This window comes from Lagopus muta, chromosome 19, assembly GCF_023343835.1.
Source record: "Lagopus muta isolate bLagMut1 chromosome 19, bLagMut1 primary, whole genome shotgun sequence".
NCBI classification, from domain to species: domain Eukaryota; kingdom Metazoa; phylum Chordata; class Aves; order Galliformes; family Phasianidae; genus Lagopus; species Lagopus muta.
The window spans coordinates 7,938,184-7,951,443 of record NC_064451.1 but is presented as its reverse complement, the minus strand read 5'-3'; the positions used below and the strand labels follow the sequence as shown (position 1 = coordinate 7,951,443).

Genomic DNA, 13,260 nt, shown 5'->3' with positions numbered 1-13,260 from the left:
GGAATCTGCTTTAGAAAGGAGAATCCAAGCTAGCTCTGAGGTGTGGAATTCACTGTTGTATAAAGAACTCAGGAGGAAGAGGAAGGGATATGGAGGAGGGCGGCTGGAGCAAGAGCAGGGCAGTGCCTGATTCCTCCCTCCCCAGGCAGTCATGGGAAGCACACCTGAGGTCATTAGAACTCTCCAACTAAGTAGAACAGTGAACAAGAGTGTCATCAGAACACTGTGTCATGGGGACACCATGGTGTCCCTACCATGTGGTGTTTGCTACAACTTTGCTTGCTATAACTTGAGTTTTGCCCACAACAGCTGGTGAATAAAATGTCTGTCAGCTCATTTAAACTTTTCCCTTCTTTGGGTCGTTTGTAGGACCATTGGGGACCGCATTGGAGAAGCCAAGGCAAGCGGCAACCTTGGGAATACATTGAAAATACTTGGGCAGTTTGATGAAGCTGTTGTTTGTTGCCAGAGACACCTGGACATTTCTCAGGAGCAAGGAGACAAGGTAACTGCTTCGTAGCATCCAGCAGGAAACACTTCCTATCTTGAAAATTAATTCACCTTCAAGCAGATGTCGACGTGGTGGAGGTGAGCCGTGGCAGGAGCTGGGATGTCAGACTTCCTTCTGACTGCATCTGATAGGAAAAGCTGGCAAGGCAGTGAGGGTGGTAAAGGAGAAGGTGGGCTCCCTGGCCTTGGCTGAGCAACTTTGCCCAGCCATGGAGGAAAAGGCCATGTTGGAATGGGGAGTGTAATGCCTTGCTGCACCTTGCTCTTCTTCCTTTTAGATAGGTGAAGCCAGAGCACTCTATAACATAGGAAATGTTTACCACGCCAAGGGAAAGCATTTGTCTTGGAACATGGCCCAGGACCCAGGCTACCTGCCTCAAGAAGTCAAGGAGACGCTACAGAAAGCTTCAGAATACTATGAGTAAGTATTTAAGTGTGGACACCCCTCTGTGCTGCAGGGAACTGGCATCAGTCACTGACAAAATGCTGTTACCAAGTAAGAATATTCCTCCAGCTGTGAGGTGCCAAGGTATGCTAATGAATTCATCCTAAGGAAGGCAAGGGAAGGGCTGCATGCTTTTATAGAGCTCGAGCTAATACTTTTCCTACTACTGCCTCAATAAAAGCCTTTGCAGCTTGGCTTTGCGTGCACTAAAGTTCAATAGTCAGCTCCTCAGCCTGGGAGGAGAGCTCCTGCAGCCCCTGCTGCTCTCTGCTGGCCTTGGTGGGAATGGATCCCTGTGCACTTGCTGCGGTCACAGAGTTGCTTCTCCCAAAGGATGAGGCTTTTCCCTTGAAGCCACGTTTCCCTTTTAAGGGATCTGTAGTTCATCCTGCTGTAACATCCCTCTCTTTCATAAGCAGTTGTAAAGTTCACTCTGATGTCCAGCACAGGAAGGTTATTGTCCAACTTGTTTTTAGGCCAGTGGTTTTCTCCTACTATCTCAGCTTTGTTTCAGTAACACAGGTGTTCTTTAAACAGCCTTTTTATATGAAGAGAACACAAAGATCTTGCATTGCTTGTCTCCTATCTGAGGATGTGTTAGTGCTGATGTATGGCTCACTGGCCCTTCCCCAGTGAGTGATGCATGTTGCATAGACAGTGATTAGATTTGTGCCAGCCAGGAGCTGTGTGTGTGCTGGGAAGAACCATAACAAGGCAATATGGATCTTCCCTTATCACCAGGTTCATTCCTACCCTGTTGGGGGTAATATCTCTTCTCTGATGCTCATAGTAACCCTTGTGCTGTGGGGTGGCTGCAGGAGGACAAATATTGCTCTGCTTCCTTGCAGGAGGAACCTGTCCCTGGTGAAGGAGCTGGGGGACAGGGCTGCACAGGGCCGTGCTTATGGCAACCTTGGCAACACGCAGTACTTGCTGGGCAACTTCAGCGAAGCCATTGCCTTCCACAAGGAGGTGGGAAAGCACGTGGGGATCATCCTGGGGGCTGGGAGGGCTGATAGGGAGCTGAGTTTCTGCTCAGCCCTATGGGGCATGGACCCCCATGTGTGTCAGCCCCTGCCCTGATGTGCAGTGCTGCCTTTCTGCATTCCTCATCAGCACCTGATGAGCAGCGCAAGGGAGGGGTGCTGTTGGCTTGGAAACCAAAGGAGATTTCTAAGGGCAATTTGCAGCTGGGCCTAGGAAGGGCTTTTCTGTGCTTAATTTGTGCCAGTCTATATTTTAATAAATGCAAGCCATGAATTTAATTAAGCTGCTGAAAGAGCTGTTGATCAGGAATAATTGTTGTTTGTAGAGCACAGCTACTTTCTGTAAAGCTTTTCGGAGGGCTGAGAGGAGACAATCCCTGCCCCAATTCAAATGCAATTAGAAGTTTCATGTTGAGAGCTGACACTGCTTCTTTCAAAGCAAGGGGTGCTGAGCATGTTGGGCAGTCGGACCCTGCCAGAGCTGCTCTGGATGCAGCCCTGATATGCACATGCACCACTGCATTTCTGGGTGTGAAATGTTGCAAAACAAAAGAAGCTAATCTCCCAGCAGGGTTGCTGTGTAACACAAGCCTGGCAGTGCCAGCTGTAACTCACTGATCTGTGTCTGCTGCAGCGCCTGGCTATTGCCAAGGAGTTTGGGGACAAAGCAGCCGAGAGGAGGGCATACAGCAACCTGGGCAATGCACACATCTTCCTTGGGAGATTTGACATCTCTGCTGAATACTACAAGTAAGTGCCAGGAATTGAGGCAGACTTGGGGCAGATGTTCCCTGCAAAACCCCAGTGGATTCATAGGCCTAAGGGGAGATGATGGGACTTGGTGGCCAGCTGCTTGTGTGATGCCTGGCAGCAGCAAGCAGTGCCACCACCTTCCAGCTCCAATGCCGTGTACATGTGGATGTTCTGCTGCCTTGCAATGACCAGCTCTCTTGTCTCCACCCATCCAGGAAGACACTCCAACTCTCCAGACAACTCAAAGACCAAGCAGTAGAAGCCCAGGCTTGCTACAGTCTTGGAAACACATACACACTGCTTCAAGACTATGAGAAAGCAATTGAATACCATCTAAAACACTTGGTGATAGCTCAGGAGCTGGGAGACAGGTAAGGAAATGCCTCTAGGAGTGGCTTCTCTGTTCTTGGGCTCTGAGCACTGTCCTGTCTTGGTCATCTATTGCTGTGTACTGCTGGAGATGACGAGTAGCAATGCATAATACTGAAGGTCTTTAGCAGTCTCTCAGGATGTGGTCTTCAATCCTATTGTTTGTCAGAGGAATAAAAATGATGTGAATGAGACCTTTATCCCGCTGAAACGCAGAGATCGTGTGCTTATGGCTGTGCCTTCTTGTTCAGCATCGCTGCCAGCAGCTCTGGGAAGCTGGGTGTCCTCCACTAGATGGAGCAGAGACACACAAATGGGAGCACCGTCAGGGCAGTATCTGCTCGGGGAAGATCTAATCCCACCCAAGGGTGAATCATGCTGTGGGGGTGCATCCTGTGGGCTCCTTCATTTCTGGGAACACGCCCCGTGAGCAGAAGGCATTGAACTGGGTGACAAGAAAAATGTTTAAATGCTGATCAACCCGCCCCAACCTCTGAGGAGGGAGTTGCAGTCACGCTGAACCTCCCCCTGCGCCCCCATGTGCTTTTTTTATTCCTTCACCCCCCACATCTGCACGTTGGCAGAGCTGAGCAGGCTGTGCTGAGCAGTCGGGCTGTGCATGCTGGTGCAAGCAGGTGCTGGAAACAAAGGCACCTGTGTGCAAGGTGAGGGGCTTCCCAGTGACATGCTGGTATCCAGCAGGGGGACACTGCATCCCTGCGGTGTTTTCCCCTTGCTGGATGATAGCTGTCCTGTTGATGCCTTGTGTATCCCTAGAGAGGAATCCGTGCAGAGCAGATGAGAGCTCTCACTTCTGCTCTGATTGATGCTCGTGTGTGACGTCAAGCTGTTCTGGGTCCTTGCTACACCACCTAGCTTTTGGCTGCTATGGGTACAGCCTCATTTCTGAAACCATTGCTTATCCTCTGACCTTACTGCCTTTAGTGTAAGGGATTAAGCTGCACAGCGTTTCAGTTTTTTAGGAGGATGTTCCATGGGTGAAAGCAGAGCTGGCTCAAGGTGCCCCTGAAGAAGCTGTGACTGGGTTGCTGGGCTGGGCTCTGCCCAGGATTTCTGTGGTCAACAGCTTCCTGTCTTGCAGGGTGGGAGAGGGAAGGGCCTGCTGGAGTCTTGGAAATGCCTACGTCTCCCTGGGGAGCCATGAACAAGCTTTGCACTTTGCAAGGAAGCATCTTGAAATCTCCCAAGAGGTAAGAGAAGGTAGCTCAGGTCAGAGGGAACCAGTCCTCTCTAGTGGGAAGACTTTTTTCTTATCTAAACTGATTTTGGAGTAGTTCTTCTCTAGCTAGGGCTCCTGTAGATTTCCTGTCTGTCTACTGCTTCAGTGCTGCCTGCAGAGCTTGGCTGGAAAATATTCTTGTCATGGGAGGCTCCCAGGCTCCTGCCTTGTTAGTGCTGGTACATCTGCCGTTCCCTGCTCTCATCTGATCCTCCTAAGCAAGGAAGGACCTGGGGAGCAGCTCTCCAGCCTGCACACCCAGCCTGCTGGTAGGACCTCTGTCCTGAGCAGCAAGTTGTGAGATCTTGACTGCCTGGCACCCTGTGGTTGCAGCTGTGTTCTGCTTTCCTAGTGGGTTCCTACCTGGCCAAGCAATGCCTGCATCCCTCCAGCGGCTGCAGCAGGTGAGGGGTGCCAGCTCCATGTGGTGAACTCGAGTGTTGTGCAAATACAACTGACTGCTAATGCAGGATTCGTGCAGCCTCATGCTAGCCCTGCACCAGTGCCATACTCTGGCACGCAGCTGACTTCCATAGAAGTGCCTGCCTGGCTGCAGCTTTCCTGGTACAAAACCAGAAAGTGTTTGCAGGAGCCTTTTCTGCACAGGCTCAGATGTACAAGAAGGCATTGTTTGCTTTCCAGTGTGTTATGTGGAAGTCAGCTGCAGCCTCTTTAGTGTTCTCCAGATGAAGAAATTGACCTTTTGGAGCACTAATTGAAATTGCTGTATGTAAGTGCTCTGTGTGCTCTCCTGTCTGTGAGATTGGCTGAATGGTGGGGTAGGGCTGACATACCAACCTAATCAAGTACTTAATTATACTTATCAGACCTGCAGGAGAAATACTGTTCTTTAGCCCTGAACATCTTAGGACAAATGAGCTTTTCCAGCTCCAGCCTGCCAGGACAGGCAGTGGGGGCTGTGTGCCCTGCAGGGGGTGGTGGGAGGGAGGAAGGGATAGGGGTCCTGAGAGGGTAGGAGGGCTGGTGGTGATGCTCTCTCATCCTGGTGTAATGGCTGTGATAGCAGCATGTCAGGAATAGGTTACTCATGGCAGGTGACAGTAACCCCCCTCCTCCAGCTATAATTATGGAGTAGTGCAGAGGCCATGTCTGTTTGTGGGGAGGGTCTGCATTAGCTTCTAGCAGTGAGTGATGCTCTTGTAAAGCTGATTAATTTTGCCTTGAGAGCCAAGTTAGATGCTTGTGCTGCTGTGGTGAGCATCAGCACTTTGCCCATGGAGAAGCTTATTCAGATTATACCTCTGCTCACTAATATTTAAAACCCATTTCCTGTCACCATTTCCCTCTCCTGCCCTGACATCCATCTGATGGTGACATTTGAAATCTGTTCTGAACAAACATGGGCTGCTGCAAGGTGATCTGAGATTGTGCAGAATTCCTTCTGAAGGGAGGGAAGATGCTGTCTGTAAGTCCTGAAGGCTCTCAGGTGCTGATCAGCAGTGCCTTCCTTGCACCTGTGTGTGGTGGGGATGATGGAGGAGCAAAGGCAGCCAAGCTGAGGGCAGAGAGCCTCTGCTATGGCATGTGGGGCAGCTGCCCAGACTGTTATCTGCCCTGACAGTGATGGGGCCCTGGAGAGAATTTGGAGTGAGTGGAAATCAGGGAAGTACTTAATAGAGCATCAAGGACTGTGTGACCTAACCAGGACGTGGTAATTTCTCTGGAGATGATGTCAACAGCAAATCTCTTGTAATTGGCAGGGGATTTATGCCTGATGATAAGCTATTTGATCTGCCTCCCTTTACTGGCGCTCAGGGCTTTGTCATAAATAATGTGGGGATTTATGGTTCTGTTCTAGGACGATTCATGCTGCAGTCTATCTCAAAGGACCACAAAAGAGCTGTTGCAAGGCATTTAATGGGGACTCAGGCTTCTCCAAGGGAGCAGCTAAGGGCTCTCTGGAACAGAGGCAGCTGTTTCTCTAAAGATTAGCAGCTGCTTCTGAGTGACCTCTCTGTGTTGGCTGGTGATATGCAGTGCAGTCATTTTCATGCCTGGTTAACCTTTGAGGCACGCTCAGCTGCTTGTCCTGTGCATCTCCATTAAGTAGCAAGAGCCACTGGAAAGAGCTATTCCTGAATATCCAACATCAGCTCCTTCATGCTGCTAAGAGATGGGAATTTTGTCTCCATTTTAGCTCTAAGCCAGGAGTAGAATGGGAATCTCAGGTTTTTCCCTCTCCCCATCCCAGCAGGTGAAACATGCTCAGTCAATTCAGAAGGGCACAAGCAGCGTGGCGCTGCATGAACACATCCATGTCCTGGAGCTCTGTGTGGGTTGGGTCCCTCCTGGATTCACATCTCCAGGGCTCTGAGTGGAGGGCTTCTGTAACACCTCAGTGGACACCCAACCCCTGAGTGTCTGGGGTTGAAAAGTTGGCTGGGATGGTGCTCCAGGATGCCTCTCTTTGTTTGCTGTGGTGTGGGTCAGGCAGCACTCTGCTAGGGGCTGCTGGCTTACAGCATGCTGCCTTTTAACCAATGCCTGGTTGGTTTCACCCACAGATTGGGGACCGGACTGGAGAGCTGACAGCACAGGTGAACATGGCCCAGCTCAGGACAGCCCTCGGCTTGGGCCCTGGTGATGAGGATGTGGGCATGGCTTGTCCTTACTCTGGCTATGAGGCACAAGGTGAGCATTTGGGCCATGTGAAGTGTGGGAACGGGGAGCTGGGGATGTGTGTAAGTGTGTGACATGAAGGGAAATATGAACACCAGGAGAGAGTCTGCAGTATGTTTGCAGGAAGAAGAGAGTGAAGAGCATGTTGTTTCTCAGCAGAATCATTCATTATTGCATGGATGGTGTGAAATCCTTGCTCTGACCAAGGCCTGTGGGCAGCATCTTATTCCCTCCTCCTGCCCTGTGCTTGCCATAAGCTGTGAGGACAGGGAAGGATCCACCCCAAATTGGGCACAGAGCGAGTTAAGGAATTAATCTGCATTGGGAATGAACTTCCACATGCCAAGCAGCAAGCCAGCTTTTGTCTCTTGTAGTGCACCCTTTTAGCTGATGTGACTGATAGAACAAGCTTTCAAAAGGTGACTGGCAGGGATTTTTGGCTGCTGTCATCCTGATTAGCACCTAAGGAATCAGACTACAGCAGGAGCTGAAGGCAGGTTGTGAGCATCGCTATGCTGGGTGCTGCTCCCACCTATGGGGAGGCTGAAGCTGGAAGCTACAGGACTTGATGGCACACAAAATTGTTCCATTTACTGCTCTGGGCCGTCCTGCTGCCCAGTGTGGATGAGTCCTCACTGTCAGCCTGACACATCCCCAGCTTGGGGACCTTCTGTCTGTCCTGCAGCTGCCACTATAAGTGTCTGGGTGTGCCTGGCATGAAAGCTGGTTGCTCTGTAGCTGTGGACAGGTTTATTAATTCAGACAAATGAAGTCGCATCCTGGGAGGTGCAGGCTGATTAAATATGACCTTGTTAGTGCACTTGCTTTCTGAGACAACGTGTTCTTTTTCCTGGTGGGAGAGCTGGCTCAGGGAAGGTGATGGGATGCTGCCTGCAAGTGTTTGCTCTGTGTATTGATCTTGAAGGTGTTGCTGCTATGTCAGTGCTAAAGATTTTCCTGAGAAATGGAGCTGCGAGGGAGCATGCCCAGCAGTGCAAGGCTGGAGTCAGAGGTAGGGAAAGCTGTGTGCTCCAGCCCAGGTGAGATGGAGCCGAGCTTCAGGTTGGCTTCTGAGCAATCTCTGCCTTTTGGTGTTGCAGAAAGGAGAGCCTGATTTTTGTTTTTTTCCTTCATGTTATTTTCACAGCTTAAGGCTATAGCATGACTGCATATTCATAAGGGTGCTAAGTTGGTTGGGTAGGGCAGGCATGCTGTAAAGTGCACAAATACCATCAAACAGGTAGGATAAAGTTTCACAGCAAATCTCAGTTCTGGGGAAATCTGTGCAGCTGAGAAGCCCTGAGCCAAACCATCGGGTTGCCATGTCCATCATGGGTTGATTGCTTCCAAGCCTTGTGTCTGCCCTTCACTGAGGGCATGGGGGGAGAAAGGAGTGTTTGGTATTTTCTGGCTCCTTGCTGAGCTCTTTGTGATTTTAATTAATGTTCTGAGAGCAATTGGATGTCAGAAGACAAAGCTGGAAACCAGGGAAGTGGGACAGTGCTACGAAAGTCTTGTGAAAGCATTGACCTTGTGAAGAAATGCAAACACGCAGAGCTTAGAGCAACAAATGGATGGAGCTGGGGAGTAGCAAGCAAACAGGGGTTGTCTCTGCTTCTCTAAATGCCAAATATGTGGCCCTGAGAAATGCTCTTGCCCTCTTTCACATACTGTAAGTAAATAATTGAGTCCTGATAGGATTTTGCTGTTGCAGAGAAGGAAACTTGCTGTGTCTGTGGGGGATTTTTGTTGTTAGAGGTCAAGGCCAGTGTGAAGAGTGAGAAGTGCTGCCTGGTGCTGGGAGGTGCCCTATGGGGTTGGCTGCCTGCTCTGCCCCATACACAGCTGCTCTGAAGGGCATGAGCTGTGCCTGGTGATCCAGGAGCCCTCCACCCAACCCCTTCCTTGGGCATCCTGCTGGCAGTGCCACCTGTGTGCATTGCACTGAAGGTGACCTGGCAGTGTTCCTTGGCAGCTCCCTGCTCTGGAGGCTGGCACCTGCTGCAGGCTGTCTGCTGGCTGTAGGGAAGGGACTTGCTGCTGCAGAAGGGCTGAGAGCAGACCTGGCCAGGCAGTGAGTGCAGGAGGGTTCTCAGTGCTGTTCTGAAGGGAAAACTGACTCTGGACCATTTTCCCTCCATGCTCAGCAGTGTGTCAGCATCAGCTGTCATCTCATGGCAGCAGCAGTGCTAGGAGACACTGAGCAACACCTCTGCTGGCAGCTGGTGTGGGTGGGAGGATGCGGGTGTTCCAGGAGGTGTTGGCATGTAGCTGCTTTCAGAGTTCCTGGCTTGGTTTCTGTGCTGTTTGCAGTATGCAGCTGCTGCTGTTGTCCAGCTGTGCTCAGTGAGCTTTGAGGGCAGGGAAGGGACCCCCCTGTGAACCAGGCTTCCCCTGCTCTGCACATCCCCTGCTGAAAGAAAGGTGGGCGCAAGGCTGGGTTGCACTTGGGTTTCAGGAGGGGTTCTGTGATGGGCTCTGCTCATCCCTGGGTGATGAGCTTCAGGTGGTGGGCAGCCTGGGCAGGCACAGACCATCTCCTTCCTGGGCAGCGACCAGATCTGTGTGGCTCTGAATGTGAATCTTTTCATCCTCAGTGCGATTTTTGAGCTGCTTCACAGGAATCTTTGAACCCTCAGATAAATTGGGGATAGGAAAAAAAAAATCTGCTTTTATGTTTCCCCAGTCTGTTTGTTTGTTTGCTTGTTTGCTTTAAATATCTTTGAAGTATCTAAGAAGCATTTAGGGCTGCTGGGATGGGTTGGTTGGCCCAGCCTTGTGCTGGTGCAGAGCAGGAAGGAGGCAGCACTGTTCTCCTGTGCCTCAGGCTGGGATGCTGTGCCACAGCCTTCCCTTTATGTTGTGCTGTCAGGCACTGTGCTGGGGGACAGCCAGCTGTGGCCCTCTGAAGCAGAATGCAGGGTGGCCTGGAGGATGTTTGTTTTGTGCTCAGAGAGCTAGCTGCTCTGCTGATGAGCTCAGGTTTGTGCTTGGTCTGCTCCAGGGTGTGGATGCTCACTCCCACCAAGGCAACTGCAGGATGGTGTCCAGAGGGTTCTGAGTGCTGCACTGGTCCCTGGGGGAGATGTTTAAGGGAGAAGGGACAACAAGAGTGCTGCCTGATCAGGGAAGGGAGCTCTTGGATGGAGACTCAAGGCATCTGAAGGCTGCCCCTGCATTATCTTTGTGATGAGTCTTTTCTAATTTCTCTGAGTAACCTCTGCTGTCACAGCTGCTAAATCACTCCAGCAGCACTGATGGGGGGTGATGAACCTCTGAGTCATTTGGAATTGAATCAAGTTATTTAGTACTCAACTCAGACTGTCCCAGCATTAACTTCATGGGGCTTAAAAAAATATTCTTCCCAAAGTTTGAGCAGTGTTTAGTTCTCTTATTTTGCTTTGTACATGAGCCTCCTTCCCAATGTCAGTGTGAAGTGCAGCTTTGGTGTTAAGCTCAGGCTTCTCAGAGCAGAGGAAATGCTTCAGGCCTGGAGGAAAGGATGTTGTGCTAATGGAACTCAGGTGCATGTTTCATCTTGGTGCCAGGGAATGAGGAGCAGGGAAGGAGCCTGTGCTTGATTCCTTTGGCAGAAAAGGTACAACGTGGCCCTTGGCAAAGCCACCCATTAAATCAAGGGACCTCTTGTTGTGGGAAAGCAACTTCATAGGAGCAGTTAACTCCTTCCAGCAGCCCAGATGGGAGCTGGGAACCTGACATCCCCTCTGGCTGCTGTTCCAGCCCTGCTTTCAGCAGCACAGTTCCCCAGGCAGTTTTCTTTGGTAGCCAACACATAGGAAATAGCTATGGTTATGAGAATTTTGTCTAATAGTGCAGTGTTACCTTTAGCATCGAGGTACTCCTGTTTGCAGTGCTGCAAGTAGAACCAAACAAGTTCTTCCTCACCCAACTAGAATTACTTCTCATCTTTAAAGGTCTTTGCATGCTTGACTGTGGTCTGCTTTAGCACTTCATTGGTCAGGGTGAGGACAGAGCCTTTGGCCCCTCAGGCAGCAGAGTTTTGCTTAGCACAGAGACCTGGGAGCTTGTAGGGACAACCAGAGCTCAGAAATGTAAATTCCTGTGTGGCTGAATGTGTCCCAGGAGATGGAAAGCACTGCAGGCTGGTGGCTGATGCATGAGATCAAACAGAAGGGGAGGGATTAAGGATATTGCCCCTTTTTTTGTAGGGTTTTGTGGCCTTTGATCACTGTATATTTTCACTATGTCTCATTCTTTTGCCCTGTAGGACACAGCTGTTGTAATTGGGTTTGTTTGGCTGCTGGAGGTGTTGCCTGGGCTAATGCATGTCACTTTCTAGCTCACTCGGTTCCTTTCTGATCCCTGCTTGTTCAATGTGAGCTGGCAACAGAAGATCAGAGGACATGAGGCTCTGCTACATGCTGGCAGAGAAAGTCTTGCTCATAGAAGAAAAACCAGGTGCTCTTGCCAAGCCTATCCTGGCTGGTCTTGAATTGGCCCCAAGGTTCCATGCCCCCTCCCAGCTTGCTCTACTGGGTTCAGTTTATCTCCCAGAAAATCCTCCTGTCCCCACAATGTTTAATCTATGAAGCCTTGCCTGGGGGAGGCTGTGGTCACACGAGGCCACCCCTGGCACAGCTCCAAGCTTTCCCAAGGCTTGTATTTGACTTCGTTAGGTGCTGTGTCATTAGGTGCGCTGTGTGTTCTGTATCCTGCATATACAGGCAGATGCTTCACTATTGGGCCTGAATTGCCAGTGCTTTCTTTGCAAAAATTCCCATTCCAGCCTCACCTAGAGGATAAATAACGATTATGGATGGGTGTAAGGGGGGGAGCTGGTCTCAAAGATGTGATCGATGTGACAGCAATCGGTAAGAGTTTGTAAGGCTGTGAGAGGTAGGATGGCTCTCATCCTACCCAACCCAGAGCCTGCAGCTCTCCTGAGCTGTGCTGGCTGTGCCCAACCTGACTGCACTCTGTGGAGCTCCTGGGTGCAACATAGATGTGCAGCGCTGCTGCCATGCAGGGTTCAGTTGTCAGGTGGGATCCTGGAGGATGTAAGCTTTGGGTGCCAAGTACGTAAAGTGTCTTCTGCCAAACCAGGCAGATGAGAATCCTGATTTAAAAGTAACTTCTTGTTCATGCCTATTGTTTGTACATATGCATTTTTATGATGGGATGGTTTTGTCTTCGGGGGGAGGAGGGGTGGAAGGGGGGGGAAGCCACTGTAAAACTGTTATTCTGGAGAAGGTTTTTGTCGTGCTCAGGATCTTGTCTGGAGGGTTGATATTTGCTCAGCTGTGTGCTGGTCTGTGTGCCAATGAATACAACACTGCAGAGCAAACACCGGAGCCCAATCTTCCCAGCAGAAGAGGTTTTGTTCCTGCCCTTTGGCTTCCAGCTTTGCTACAGAAGGCTGAGAATGCAGGACCTTGTGTGGGTGCAAAGCATTTCTGAGGAAGTTTGATGTGACAACGTGCTGGAAGTGACCTTCCTGCTGCTCTCCCTGGCCCTTAGCTGTGGGTTGGCTTTGTCCTTTTTGTGTCCTTTCTCTTCCAAGCCATATGTGTTCATAGCTTTTGTCTGAACCACGGAGCTTTCACATAGTTGGCAGGGAGAGAAGGGTTGTTTTAGCCATCTCACCGTGTCTTCAGCCATAGCAGAGGCCAGAAATGTTGGGATTTTCCTGGTCCTTTCCAATCCAGTAGGTGGCTGGATGAGCAGATGCTCCTTCCCATAGATGGACACACAAAAGCTCAGTGCCAGCATTTTTATGGCTCAGTCATCATAAATAACTGATACTATTTGCTTTCTCTATTTAGAAGAAAGCATTGCTCTATCCCAGTAACATCAACTGGGAAAACAAATGCCAGCATTTATCATTTATCATGCAACTGCTGGCACTAATAGAGGTCGAGTGGATTTATAGTACCAGAACCCATTATGTGTTTGAAGACTAATTAAAGCCTTAAATGAGACGCCTGTTTTGCTGGATTCTATTATTTTCCTTGCTGCTGTGGTTTTTATCCTCCTCCTTTCCTCTCTGAAGAGCACTGGCAGTAATAATGGAGCACTAGCTCAGCAGAGATGTCCTGATTAGGTGTCAGCAGTGTGAGATTTGAGATGCTCTGTGCCCATTGAGATTGCTGGATTGTATCTCTGCAGTTGTGGCTGGGGTTTACAGAGCTGTCTTTCTCCCCAGCCGACTGCTCGGCTGCTCTAATTGAATCAGATTTAACAATATTTGGAGCTGTCTGCCAGAACCAAGGATCTGAAAATGCTGGGGTCTGTGCAAATGTGAGAGGGCAACGGTCTGGTCCAGAAGACAAGTTGGT

At 50.1% G+C, this 13,260-nt stretch overlaps 1 protein-coding gene across 6 annotated transcripts in view; it reads left to right on the top strand.

Moving 5' to 3' along the window:
• Positions 1-13,260, top strand: part of GPSM1 (G protein signaling modulator 1) — a 50,544-nt gene that overhangs the window by 15,394 nt on the left and 21,890 nt on the right. For all 6 annotated transcript variants that reach the window (XR_007380608.1, XM_048965734.1, XM_048965733.1 and 3 more), the window contains 7 exons: positions 370-505; positions 789-931; positions 1,804-1,927; positions 2,576-2,691; positions 2,910-3,065; positions 4,166-4,274; positions 6,829-6,955. Coding sequence is in view for 5 of the 6 variants with exons in the window: in XM_048965734.1 (XP_048821691.1) it covers positions 370-505; positions 789-931; positions 1,804-1,927; positions 2,576-2,691; positions 2,910-3,065; positions 4,166-4,274; positions 6,829-6,955 (911 nt within the window). In the remaining variant the exon portion in view is untranslated. The remainder of the gene's footprint in view (positions 1-369; positions 506-788; positions 932-1,803; positions 1,928-2,575; positions 2,692-2,909; positions 3,066-4,165; positions 4,275-6,828; positions 6,956-13,260) is intronic.